General features: G+C 36.1%; 1 protein-coding gene across 5 annotated transcripts in view; it reads left to right on the top strand.

The window, feature by feature from the left end:
* The first annotated feature begins 3,080 nt into the window (after positions 1 to 3,080).
* The window catches only part of DCL4 (dicer-like 4), a 92,987-nt gene continuing 82,092 nt past the window's right edge, over positions 3,081 to 13,975 (top strand). For 3 of the 5 annotated variants that reach the window (XM_088893404.1, XM_010247232.3, XM_010247233.3), the window contains exons 1-6: positions 3,082 to 3,411; positions 3,543 to 3,720; positions 5,879 to 5,989; positions 7,767 to 7,907; positions 8,001 to 8,073; positions 11,501 to 11,565. In XM_088893404.1, the coding sequence (XP_088749530.1) occupies positions 3,284 to 3,411; positions 3,543 to 3,720; positions 5,879 to 5,989; positions 7,767 to 7,907; positions 8,001 to 8,073; positions 11,501 to 11,565 (696 nt within the window). In that variant the 5' untranslated portion in view covers positions 3,082 to 3,283. Of the gene's footprint in view, positions 3,412 to 3,542; positions 3,721 to 4,870; positions 5,106 to 5,878; positions 5,990 to 7,766; positions 7,908 to 8,000; positions 8,074 to 11,500; positions 11,566 to 13,975 lie in introns of those variants that run through there. The other 2 variants (XM_010247235.3, XM_088893405.1) reach the window with 2 other exon arrangements.

The following is a 13,975-nucleotide window of genomic DNA, read 5'->3' on the forward strand; positions in this document are numbered from 1 at the left end:
GTTAAGCCTGCATTTCAAAACGATGCAAATAAGTGTGAATGCAAATATATAGAGTTTAAAACGGTCCACATAAATTGCAAAGTTGGATTAATTTTGCATTAACAAATTTACCTTCTTACCAGACTTTTAGGTGTAATGGATGCAAACACGAATTCCAATAAAGCATATGTCATTTTTTATCAAAAGCTCAATTGAATGCAAATTTATTTATTTTTATTTATGTACTTTACGTCTTATTATCATTTGTTAATGCATTGGAAAATGCATTGGAAAAGTGTCTTCTATCATTTATTTATGTACTTTACGTCTTATTCTCATTTTTTTTATTTATGTAAATATGCATTGGAAAATGTGTCTTCTATCATTTGTTAATGCATAAATGTAATGTTGCCAAACACAGGCAAAAATGAACCAAAGTACAAATTTACCTTGAACCAGGATTTACACTCCATTTGCATCATTAAGTGTGATGATAACAAACACATTTAGAGTATTGATAAATGGTGTTAAGTGTGCAATTGCATCCATTGAGCTAAAAATGTTTCACATATTGCTATAAAAAGCAAACCATAAATTAAATGCATTGACAGCTGTAAATCAAAGCTCACAAGTGAATTAGTTGGCATTAGGCTAGTAGAGGATCTCTCCTCACATATAAGGGATCATGGCTTGGGCCCGGCCTAGGCTTTGCACATATGATAATCGCTATATGCTAGGCCTGAGTTCTGGGCTTGAAGCATAAGACCAAGTCGGGGCTAGGCCAGGTATAATTATGGGCTTACCACTGAATGGCATATAAAAAAATTTTATACATTATATAATATAAAATATCATATACAATTTATACTAAAAATTTCATATTTTGATATTCATATAAAATATATAACATAACACAAAATAACATATATACATGTATATACATTTTATATAAAATGCATTTATTTAATTAAAATTAACTAGGCCAAGCTTGGCTTGAAGTATTAAGCCCAAGCTCGACCCTAGAATTTACAAGTCCAATGCGGCCCTGACTTTAGCCCAGGTTGATATGATCACCGTTATCCTAGCAACAAAATTCGAAGTTTGTCGTAACAAAAAGCATTGGGTATATTTTACGTGCACCTTCCAATAAAAAAATCACCACAGCATTTAAAAAAAGAAAATTATGCCTCCTCCTCTTCTATGAAATTGAATTGTTTTCCCTTTTATAATGTCACTTCATTTTTGTTTATGTCCGAGTTCTTTCTATTTTGTTTGTTTAATTAGTCTACCTTTTTATGTTCATTAATTTTGTCTTATTCTTATTAATACAGGGACAGAGCAACTGTGAAATACGGCAATTGGTGCCTTGTTCTATTACACAGGGAGTATATCCTAGAGAACCTGGTTATATGGTTTTGTCGAAATACGACCACAATGCAGCACATCCGAAAAATCATTTACAGAATATATACTCCTATGAAATGGCCTATGGCAAGGGAGGGTTCAAAGAAGAGGAGAGTAAGGACGAAAGAGAGGAAGATTAGAGATGTTTCACATTGCTGCATATGTTAGGTGGTGGTGTTTTAGGGAAGAAGATAATAATGATTTGCACCGATTAGGTTCACTACCCTCACCATCATTTGTGCTGTTAGAGTGACCTAAGAGCTTCGTCTCTCTTGGTTGAAACTCGAAGAAGGGGGAGAGTTGGGTAAGGTTTATCATTAACTCCCGTTGACATGGCAAAATTCTATTCGAGGGCCTATGTAAATAATGGACTGAAGGGTCCATGGAATGCGAGTATTTTGCATTTGGATTCTCCTCCAATCACAACTTACCTTTTTTTTAGATTCTCATTTTATCTTGCTCCAATGTCCCTACGGGCCATTTGGCTAATAAAGCATGTGTTTTGCTATGTGAACATTTTGTGATAGACATTTATCATAACACCGTTATGACACTACAAAATCATTATTTTTCTCATTATACTCATTTGTATGCATTGACATTTACAGAACTGGGTTTTGATTTATGTATGCATCAACTGCTGGGGGAAGTTTCATTTTAACGCTTCCTCCAATGGTTGAACGTTTATTCATTATTCTGCTGATGTGGCATCTAATGGTGCCTAATGACACATAGCTGTTAATAAATAGTTTATCAAGTACTTTTTCTCGGTTTTAAAGACAATTCAAATATAAACGTTTATTTAATAAATGGAAGCTATAACAAAGACATACAAAATAACTCTCTTAAGATTTCTTCAACTCATTTTGGATAGACTCTAATGCCCTTTTTCCTATTCAAGTGGTGGGATCTTTGAGTCCATATAACATTTCTACCAAAAAAACATGGGATTATAGATCCCAACTTGGGACGTAGAATCCCACCATTTTGGTGGGAACACAAGTGGGAATGGAGGCGAAAACTTGTTTAACAAAGAAAGCACCTTGTACTATTTCTAAGAGTTAATATTAGAGACCCATGACCCATTAAATAATAAGAAGTATTATTAATTAAATAATAAAGAACAACAAAATAGTTAATAATTAATTAACTAGACAATTAATGAATAAATAAATAATAAAAATGTGAAATAATTAAAAATACAAAAAGTTATTAGTTAATTCATAATAAATATAAATTATGAAATAAAAATAAAAATATTAAATAGTAATTAATTAACTATCTATAATTGCATAATTAATTATAAATAAATTAATAAAATATTAATCATAGATATAAAATTTAAATATTACTAATTATTCAATTAATTAATTAGTAATTATTATTATAATTGATTTTCCCAATATTTTACCTTTTGTAACCAAACAATGAAACATTAAAAATTTCCACCCATCTTCTCTTTTTTATTCCACACTATATTTTCTTGACCTGGTCGGTTCACAACTAGATTTGCCAGGTTCCCCTCGCCTGAGCAGGAATAACATTGAACCGGATTCCCTCGTTGCCACGTCACGAGTCCACGATTGTCGACCCGTTCTTCTCGTGTCGTGACATAGTGCGGCGATTTTCTATCATCATCTGCCGTGGGCCCGTGACGAGAGAATCCGTTGCTCAAAAGCGAAAAAACGCGACTATTGTCATTTGTCAAATGTCTTCAGACGACCGCGGAGTCTTAATGGCAACAGGAACAGGAGAATCAGAATAATGCACTAAAAAGGAATCTGGAGTTTTCCTTCTCCTGCACGCCAGCAAGCATTGAAGTGGGTGTGAGGCCAAGCATAGTTTGGTTGAGAAACATTGATATCGTTTTCAATTTGCACGCTGTAACTTCACTGAAGCAATGGAAGTTTCAAGCAATGAAGACACAGAACAGAGCGATACGTCAGTGGCTTCATCGACCAGCATCCATTCCATGGATAACGGGAATCGGTCGAGGGCATTGAAAGATCCAAGGATCATAGCTAGAAGGTAGGCAATCGAACGATTTCTGCTTATTTCATCTCTTGTTCTTCCCTAGTGTTGCAGCTTGCAGTTAACCTTTGTGAAGAACTGAATTTTTTCTAGTTAAATATGGTTATTCTTTTGTTTGGTTTTGTCAGCTATCAATTAGAGCTTTGTAAGAAGGCTCTAAAGGAGAATGTAATTGTGTACTTGGGGACGGGTTGCGGGAAGACTCATATCGCAGTGCTGCTTATGTATGAGCTCCGTCACCTGATCAGTAAACCTAAGAAAAACGTCTGTGTTTTTCTTGCACCTACGGTACCTCTGGTTCGGCAGGTGAGCTTTCTTTGTGACTGATTCTTTTGTTTTCTCATATGTCATTGAATATGTCGATTTGTTTGGGAATGATATAAATATCTTGTCGACATTCATTTGGGAGGTGTTCCAAAAGTCTTTGGGTAGTATTGCAACTTAGGTTTACCCTGTCTTCTGACAAAGGTACTACTCATTGTTCCTCGAACAAAGCTTCTGGAACTTGGGAGGATACTTTTCTTCTGATGATTCCTAGTTGGCAATGTAAGAGAAGTTGGTTTGGGTAGACTATATATATGCAGAGAAACACTGTTTCTTTTTCTTTTGTTCAAGGGGAAATACTGTTCCTAAGTGTGCTTTCTGGACTCTGGTCTAGTTGAGCACAACGTTGTAAAATGCGGGCGTTCCACTACCCTTTGTCTCTGAGGCCTGGCGTGTAAGCCTCCTGGGCATGTATTTTTAAATAATAAACAATAACAAATAAACAAGAAAGAGGAAAATTTCCCAAAAAGGGAAAATTATAGCTGTAGTTTCTAATAACAAAGCTATCATATCAAACAAAAACATATATTTTATTAACTCCACCTGGAGTTTGTTAAAGATCTGTTAAATTGTTATATTCCCACTTGTACAACTGGGTCCACTTGCTCTCTTGCCAACTGTCAATTAGTTAGGTCTCTGTTATGTAACCTCTATTCATACCTCTCCACTCATTAATGAAACAAGAATTTTTTCCTCTCGTCAAGATTCCACATTTTAAGCATGATAACATCTATAAAGCTTGATGTCAATTGCCAAATTGTCAATAGACTCAATACATCTTCCCTGTGTCGACCAACCATCGCATTTGGACCCTCCATCCTGCTGGTAGGTTCTCAACCAAGTCCTTTTTCAAGGCTTTGACAGATGAATAGCATAACACTTACTTCCCTTCTAAGAAGATTTGGTCCTCTCATATTTTCCCCAGAGTTGGTTTCTTTGTGGTAGAGGTTTGTCGGAGAAGAATAGCACATGTGATCTGATTCAAAACTCAAAAGAAGAATCATGGCAAACTCTTTTATTTTATTTTTTGTGAATGGATAACATTTATTGCAATTTGCAAAAGAAAGCAGGAAAGACATGGCAGACTTTCTATTTTCCTTCATGCTTGCAGGCTTGCAGCTTATGCCTTCATGATGGAGAATTTGCTGGAATCTCCTTTTACACTGTCAAGAATCAAGGAAAGCATGAAACTATTTTCTACATCCTGGATTTCCTATCATCCTATGGCAGTGGAATGGAAGAGAACCTAGCAGAAGAGGGTAGATCTATTGAGATACACAAGCAACTTCAGAGACATAAAGGGATGCATTTGGAATGTTTATTTCTATTTTTATTAGAAGTTGATTGGAAACCAGGCATTGCTGCAGGTCAGGCATTGGTGTTGTTTTCAGAACTCTCAAGGATATGTTTTTGATGGTTTATTCAGGCCCTAGTGGGAATGTAAACTTCATATGGGATGAACTTCTCTCCCTTCTACATGAATTGTGGTTGGGCTACAAACTGGTCTTCACTAATTTAGAGGTTAAAGGTGACTCACAGGTTATTGTAGGCTGGATTTGTATGGGGCCTTGGGACCTTTCAGTTATTTCTCCATATTTGAAAACCAACATGGTTGGGCAGCAGCTTGAACACCTATTTTAGTGCTGTCTGTAGAATGTAGATAAACAAGTTCCATGGCAGATTCGCTAGCTGGAGGGGGGAATGGGGGATCCAATAGGCAAGATTTGTATTTGGATTCGTGATCCTTGGATTAGTGGCTGTAATCTTTATTTTGGGGGAGGGTAGGATGATCTGTAGCCCCTAATGGTTTTGATGAGGGTCTTTTTCTACTCTCTTTACCTATTAATGTGCTTTTTGAATTAATAAAATGTCTGCTCTGTTACGGATAAGAAAAAGAAAGGTAGCATTGCTTAACCTTCCTATTGGAGCCTCATGAGGTTATTGTTTGAAGCCCTAAATTTATTATTATTCATGAGGTTATTGTTTGAATCTGCCATGTTTTGGGGAAGGCAGGAGGAGAGTAATAGAAATTGTATCTATCTATCTATCAATTGCATATATTTGTTAGTGTTTTGCATTCATTTTTTTGTTTACTCTCTTAGTTAAGTATATCTTACTTGTATTTTTTTTCTCTCTATAGCAAGCGAAGGTCATTGAGGACTCCATTAATTTCAAGGTTGGTAGCTATTTTGGCAACTCAAGGCGTTTGAAGAGCCACCTTGAATGGGAAAAGGAGACTGAGCAGTATGAGGTTGGCCATGCTGTTTCTTTCTTTAGGGGATGTAACTTTTGCCTTGCTTTGTTTTTTTTTTGATGAATAATAATAAATTTATTAATTCAGAAGCTGATTTAGAGTTGTGAATTCATACAACATACCAGGGAGAGGCACAAGCTGCAGCCCCTCCTTGAATCTTACAAGTAAACTAGGAAAGAAATACAGGAATCACAGCTGAGTCTAAAACGATTCTTCCCTATTTACCCCTTGCTTGGCTAACACACCTGACAAAGTATTTGCTGATCTCCCCACCCACTGTACAGTGACCAACATATTCCTTGTCATTCGACTGAATTTCTTCATTTCATTCTTGTAGTGCCATATAGCATCTTCAGGATTTTCCAACCAACCCACCACCACTTTGGAATCCCCTTCGATTATTAGGTGCTGTACCCCCATCTGGTTTGCAAATTGCACCCCTTGTACAGCAGCTAATAGCTCTGCCCTGATAGAGTTCCCAACTCCTAAGGGACCTGAGTAGAGCAACAAAATCTCTCCCTTCTCATTTCTCAAAACACCCCCCATTCCGGATAATCCTGGATTACCCATGCTACTTCCATTAAAGTTCAACTTCAGTGTGCCTTCAGATGGCGGAGACCAACTTTTGCCTTGCTTTGTTGGATGGTCTTGAATTCACTACTCTTCATGGATGTGAAACTTGATTTGTATTGGAGAATAAGTTTGGCATTGCAATAAACTGTATGGGGAAAGAAGGGGGAGGGTGGGAGGTTAAGCATGATGGTTGCTTTTTTTTGTTTTTTTTTTTATTGGTAACTTTCAGCTGTATTAATTTATACTGTGTAATATGTACTGGTATAATGTTACATAATGGAAACCCTTTAGCCATCCTCAGCTACCTATTCCCTTTACACCCCATGTTAGTGATAATATTTGCAAAGGCTGTATTCTGTATTTGAAGTTCTTCATTGATCACCCTCCAATACAGCTGGTCTCTGTTGACTTCTTGTTTGGTTAAGGCATCTCTGTTAATCCATTTGTTCCTTTTCTGGTCCAATGAAGTTGGGCTCTTATTTTTTGTGCCACCTTCCTAGTTTCTATTACTATATGCTGAATTGCTGATTCTGCCATGGACCTAGCTCTTGATTAAACAGTTCAACACAATAATAATTTCCCCAAAGGTATCTCTGAAATTTTGTTACTTACCCACTTTGTGTCCTTGGAATGAAGCTAATAATTCAGCTTTTAGAGTGTAAACATGGTAAGTAACAGTGAGCAGCAGTGGAAGACAGCAACAGGAAAAGTGAGAAGAGAAAGAAGAAGAGAGAAAGGAAAACATAAGGTTGGAGAGAAAAGGAGAAAGGGACGAACTGATTAGGAGAGAATTAGAAGGTTCTAAACCTCCTATAGCACTTGGCTCACTATTTATATTAACATAATAAAAGAAGGTTTACATAAACTCCTCTGTTTATGATAAATTGTGGACAGGAGTGTCATTATAAAAGATGAAATGTCTAAACTACCCTGCTATCCATATACATTAGATATCACTAATGTCAGCAACTGAGAAACTATGATATCTCTAAGCTTTTATTAATTTCCCAAATTGATTTTGCTGAGTGAAGTATATTGCTTCTTGCCTTGCATATTCTGTATTGTTCCTGGGATTTTTCTATGTAATGTTTTGAATAAATAATATTTGTCTTTAATAATGTAAACCACTTTGTTCAATGTAGCAATCCCTTTTGATTTACATCCCTCTGTAACTCTGTTTATGCTGGGTTGTTCTGTATAGGTACTTGTTATGACCCCTCAAATACTTATCCGCAATTTACATCATTGCTTCATGCGAATGGAGCTAATTGAACTTTTGATATTTGATGAATGTCATCATGCACAAGCTACAAGCAGTCATCCTTATGCACAAATCATGAAGGTAGATGCAATTTCAAACTGAGCTTCTAATATTCCTGTCCGTCTTTTTCTTTAGTTTGATTTCTTGACATAGGTTCTATTGGTAATTGTACAGGAGTTCTATTATGCTACTTCCATGAAACGCCCACGTATATTTGGTATGACTGCATCTCCTGTTGTAGGGAAAGGTAACAATTCTGCCTTAGTTAAAATTTATAGGCATGGCTCAGTCTTAACTGTTAACCACCTCAATATATAATTTACTCTAAGCTCTTCAATTTTCCCCTGTTGTTAGTGATGCTTTCCCTTGTTAATAAGTCTACCTGGACTTTGAACGATCAAGAGAAGGGACAAGAAAATGAAATACATAGACACAAAGACACAATAAGTTAGTATTCAATTTTGAAACCTGGAATATAGAAGCAAGAGTCAAACCATTGACTACTCTAACATTCCCTTCCTAAAGATGGGTGCAAGAGATCTGTTTGCAATGGACACTTAGTCCCTTTTTGAGCACAAGGAATATGAATGAAACAGAAAAGGCAAGCTGGTCATATGGTCTGAGGCTCCTAAGTCTTAATCGGTATGTTTGTGATAGGAATCGATCAGCGCCCTTGAAGATTTATTCTAGAAAGAAGAAGGCCTTACAACAAGTCCTGATATGGCATAGTGATGGTACTTGGGATCTGGACTGAGTTGGACACCAAGGGTATTATTGTTATTTTACAATTTTTCTGTAGGGTGATAGGGTCCAACAATAGTGTTTGATTGTCTATTTATAGTTTGTTTATGTTTAAACCAGCGCCATTGCATAAGTAGGATTACAGTTATTGAGTTTTATTTGAATTGAAATAGGATATGAGGGCTTAGTTTGAGTCCTACTAGGATTATTGAGTCTAACAGTTTGACTCCTAGGATTATTATGAGTTTAGAGTCTATAAATATGTATGGACATTTTACACAAAGAGAAATGGAGTTTATTGAGTTTTCTTCAGCTTATTGCTAATTATGGTGAGTGATTCCCATACCTTAGAGTGATTATAGGCACCCTGTGAGTGATTTGGAGTTTAGAGTCTATAAATATGTATGGACATTTTACACAAAGAGCAATGGAGTTTATTGAGTTTTCTTCAGCTTATTGCTAATTATGGTGAGTGATTCCCATACCTTAGAGTGGTTATAGGCACCCTGTGAGTGATTTGGAGTTTAGAGTCTATAAATATGTATGGACATTTTACACAAAGAGCAATGGAGTTTATTGAGTTTTCTTCAGTTTATTGCTAATTATTTTTTTGATCAATAACAGAATTTCATTAGATTCATAAAAAATAGGTACAACAATCTAGAGAGAGTTAAAAAGACTTAACTCTCTACAAGAGAGCAAAAGCTTATTGCTAATTATGATGAGTGATTCCCATACCCTAGAGTGGTTCTAGGCACTCTGTGAGTGATCTCAGGTATTTTCTCTTCTCTCTCTCTCTCTCTCTCCCTATTTTCTTTCTTATTCCTTCAAGAAGCCATTAAATCCATCAGCAGACATAAATTTCTGATCAAAGAAGACCATTCAACATTCTCTAAGGACTAGAATTGAGCTGGTCCTACATCAGTTTGACTACCTGTGACTGAAGCATGATTGGTAGTAGCAGCACGATTACCTGTATGGGCAAAGGCAATTGATCCTCCAGTAGATGTACTTCTAGCTGCACTCCCCTAATGACGTAAATGCGTACTATACCTTTCAAATTCTGCTTTGATAGCAGCAAATGTCTCTAGAGAGGGAATTCCAGGTGGAACAGCTGTAGATGCAGTCTCATCAGATGATTTAGTGGCTATCTTAGCATTGCCCTTTTGATTACCTTTGAATCTGGTAGGATTTAAGTGTGTATGAAGCTTCCCTTATACTTTGTGTCCCACCTATTTCATGGGGTAGACAGGCCTTGAACCGACCCCCCTGAACCAATTTCAAAGAAAAAAACTAAAAAAAAATGAGAGCTTCTTACAGGCCGATACACCCCATCCGGCATATCGGACTGTATCGATATTTTGAACCTTGGTTGAAACATTTTAGGACCAGTATCACATGGACTTTCTTAAATGGATCTAAGTGTCCATGTTGGGCAAGTGACGGGTTCCACCATCCTATCAATCCTTGATTCAACAATTCTACATTCTCCTTGCTTATTTGACATAAATGAATATTTAAAATGATTAATTCCATCTTTTTTTATAACATGCTTCTAGACTTCTTGGTGCTAAATGAAATTGGCCTCTATAGATAGTCATTCTTCTTGTAGGCACGAACCACATAGAAAGGCAAAATAATGTATTTACTATCTAGCTCCTCTTTTTGACTCATTTTATGATTTTATCCATTAGCTCCAGCAAAACTGGGGAAGCTTCAAGTTTTTCAAGGAGAAATAAATATTCATTAATGTGTAATTAATTGAATTAGTAAGATATGTTGGGTTAGTAAGCTCTTGCTTGCCTCAAGTTTCTTAAAGGATACTAGACATAGGGCTGCAAATAAGTTAGATTAGATCTGATTTGAATCCGAATCCAATCCAACAAGAGCCGGGTTTGGATATCTCCCTTGACCGTAACAAATCAGATTGGATCGAAAAGTTGATCCGTTTAGTTAATGGAATTGGCCTCTATACCCCGACCCGACCTGCCACAACCCGATCCGATCTGTCAGTTATAAAATATTATATATTATTTAATATTATATTATATAAATAATAAAATATAATATGTTACTTATATTATATCATAATTTTTTTATTACAATTCTAATCAAATCGGATTCGAATCGTAAATCCAATAGGATATTTGAATTCGAATTTGAACCATACTCTTGAAAACCTAGGGATTCTTATCGTATTTGGATGGGTCAGATTTCTTATCAGATCAGATCGGATATATCCTTTACTGAATCCAGTCCGATCCGTTTACAGCCCTAACTAGACATCTCCACTTGTATTTATCTCATTCTTCCTATTCTTTATGAATAAAATTAACCATTTTTTGATGAGTACGAATAAAATTAACTGTTACAAATTACAAGAAAATAGGCATTCATTTATTTCTCTACTATATACCCTCCCTTGTTTCATTGGAAAGGTCATCTTTTTTCTTTTCTTGATAAGATGTTTAATCTTAACAATTTGTTATTCTGTTGATAAAATGCTGAAATTTAGATAGCCAGTCAATGGAAATTGGAGAAGCTAGACCTTTGGGATCAGATCTGAAGATCTTGTTCAAATAGGACCAAAGTTCAACAAACTTAGTGGCTAACTTTTAGCTATGGAATGATCTTTGCAATCTTTGGGAGCTACGCATTCAATATAGTGGATTTATTAGCTTATTTTGAGTTTGTAATCCTTTCTATCATTCTGTTGCTTATGTTTAAATAGATCTCCTTGATATTATTATTGATGAAAAAACTGTCAATTAAAACCACTAAGGACTTTTGGAGTGCATGCTATTTTTTCTTGGTGAAGAATTTTCCAAGAGACACTTTATTGCAAACTATTTATTTTGGGCATTGATGGATGGCGCTTTGCTTTTAATTTTTTCGTGCACTTTGTCTTTTTAATGGGGCTGTTGTTCTTTTAGGTGCATCAGATCAAGTTAATTTACCAAAATGCATCAATAGTCTTGAGAAGTTACTTGATGCAAAGGTGAGTGGACTACTTACTGCTAGTCTGTGACAAGCTTTGTTTCTATATTTTTGTATTCATTTTCCTTTTTTTTCTTGCTAGATGTCTTTTACAATTGTAAATTACACTCAGTTGTTGTATAAAGTATGTAGATACAGAGTGGAGAGAAGAGAAGAGAAAAGAATAAGAAAAGAATGATGAGAACCTGACAAAACTTAAATATAATTAAAACATAACTTAAGATAAATTGTCATAAATGCCTTTATGGGCATACCTACAGTTTTTTACACTCCCCCGTAAGCTGGGGCATATATGTCATTATAACCACCCTTGTTATAAATGTAGTCATTCTTCCTTGGATTAACCCTTTAGTAAACAAATCAGCCATCAAGAACCATTTTTCTTTCACAAGAACCTTTTTGTTTCATCACCAATAACCTTTTTCTCTCATAAAATGGTGTTCTACTTCTACAAGCTTGGCTCTCTTAAAAAAATTGAGTTTGATGCAATATGGACAGAAGCCTGGTTAAAGTCACAATACAACTTCATGGGTGCTGCCATAGGATTCCTATTGAAGTAGGTTCCTCATCTCATCCAAATCAACTTAAAAGTCATATGGGCCATAGCATTCAGCTTCAACACTGCTTCTTTCCACCATGTTCTTCCAAGCAACCAGATTGCCTCTTGGAGAGGTACAATTCCCTGTGGTCGATATCCTGTCATCCATAGAGATTGCCCAATATGCATCATTATATCCCTCGACCTCTAGGTAACCATTAACTATGTACAATACACCATGCCCGGAAATGCCTTTCAAGTATCACATGATTATCATAAAAGCATCCTGGTGAGGAATACATGGTTTCTACATAAACTTACTTGCCACATTGATAGTAAAGGTGATATCTGGGCTTGTGATAGTTACAAAACAACCTATACTTGCTTGGATCATTAAATAGTCACCCTTATCACTACTCAACTTTGTGTTAGGTTCCATGTTCTTTTTATTTCTAATAATATATTTTCTTTATTTATCTTCAAAGAGAAAAATAATAGGGAAAGGAGAGTGGAGAAACTCAGATCTGCCTGCCCTTATTATTTTCACGTAGTTATATCATTTTAAGGAATCCACACGTCTCATGCATGGCTCTCCTCACTGTTGATGTGTCTTCTTTGTATAACTGTAACGAACTGGCAGGCGTGGAGCTTCCTGACTCTGGGATATAGGCTGCTGCTGTTGCTGGACCTTGGGCCTGGTTCTTATCACAATCTCCACCCAATCATTCTCTCAAAACTTAATCCTTTCACTGTCTCCCACTTTAAATGTGGCACAGTTAAGAAATCCACTTCCATTTGACTAGATCTAGCTTCTTTTCCATCACCTTCACATCCACAAGAAACCCCTTTGCTTTCAGCAAGGATAGATATTAAGTAGGCAAGTTGGAGAGCACACTCTTGATAGGAGTGATTCTTCTCCGGTTCTCCCAAGTGACAAAGACTTACTTCCCAACCAGCCAATCTTTGATCAATTCTATCTAGAACCGGTCACCAAGCTAAACATGATGCGGCCTTAGCATTGATTGGAAGACCCAAGTGAAAGGAAACTCGCCCACCATACAGCCCATACAGGCCAATCTTTTCTAATGGGTGACAGAAACCTTTATTAAGCTCTTTGCCAATCTTAGACCTTGCCAAGTTGCTAGCACATTCGACCTGATAGAGCCATCAAATTTTAATTTAACTACACCTTTGTGAGGTGGTATCCAACTTGAGGACATAGCAGTTCTATTAGTGGGGGTGACTGCCACTACACTCCAGCCTCTAGGCCCTCTATATATATCATCAATATAGAAGGCTTCAAATAGCTTCATTGTTTTATTCCAATGCACTGCTTTGGCTTGTATGTGTTTCTTTACTGCATCTTCAGTTCTTTTATTTTCTTTGAAAATTCTGTTGTTCCTTTCATCGCAAATCATCCAAATAGTAGCCAGCCCTGATGTATCTCCACATAATCTTGCTCCTCTTAGTAGGGTATGGGGAAGAGGAACCTTTGAAGAGAGATTCAATATCATTGAAACCCCTCCACATGCATACAAAAAAAAAATCCACTCTTTTCTGCCAAAAAATAAAATCCACTCTCAATACCAACTGCAAACAAACAGGATATTAATAGAGGGTAGTTTTGGGTATTCGTTTGTGTTTTTTCTTGTATTCCTCTTGCACAAGTTTTCCTTTTTAATTAGTTACTTTTATCTATAGAAGGTTTTCAACGAGTAGTTTTGGGATCTTATTTATCTTCTCCCTTTTTTATTTTCTCCCTTTTCCTTCTACTCTTTTATACCACTTGCAAGCAGCTTTCACACTTAAAATGAACCCTTTCTCACAATAGAAAAAAGAAAACAAGGGAATATGATAGAAGAGTGAGAAACCT

This window comes from Nelumbo nucifera, chromosome 8 (assembly GCF_055504915.1).
Source record: "Nelumbo nucifera cultivar China Antique chromosome 8, China Antique-T2T, whole genome shotgun sequence".
Classification (NCBI taxonomy): Eukaryota; Viridiplantae; Streptophyta; class Magnoliopsida; order Proteales; family Nelumbonaceae; genus Nelumbo; species Nelumbo nucifera.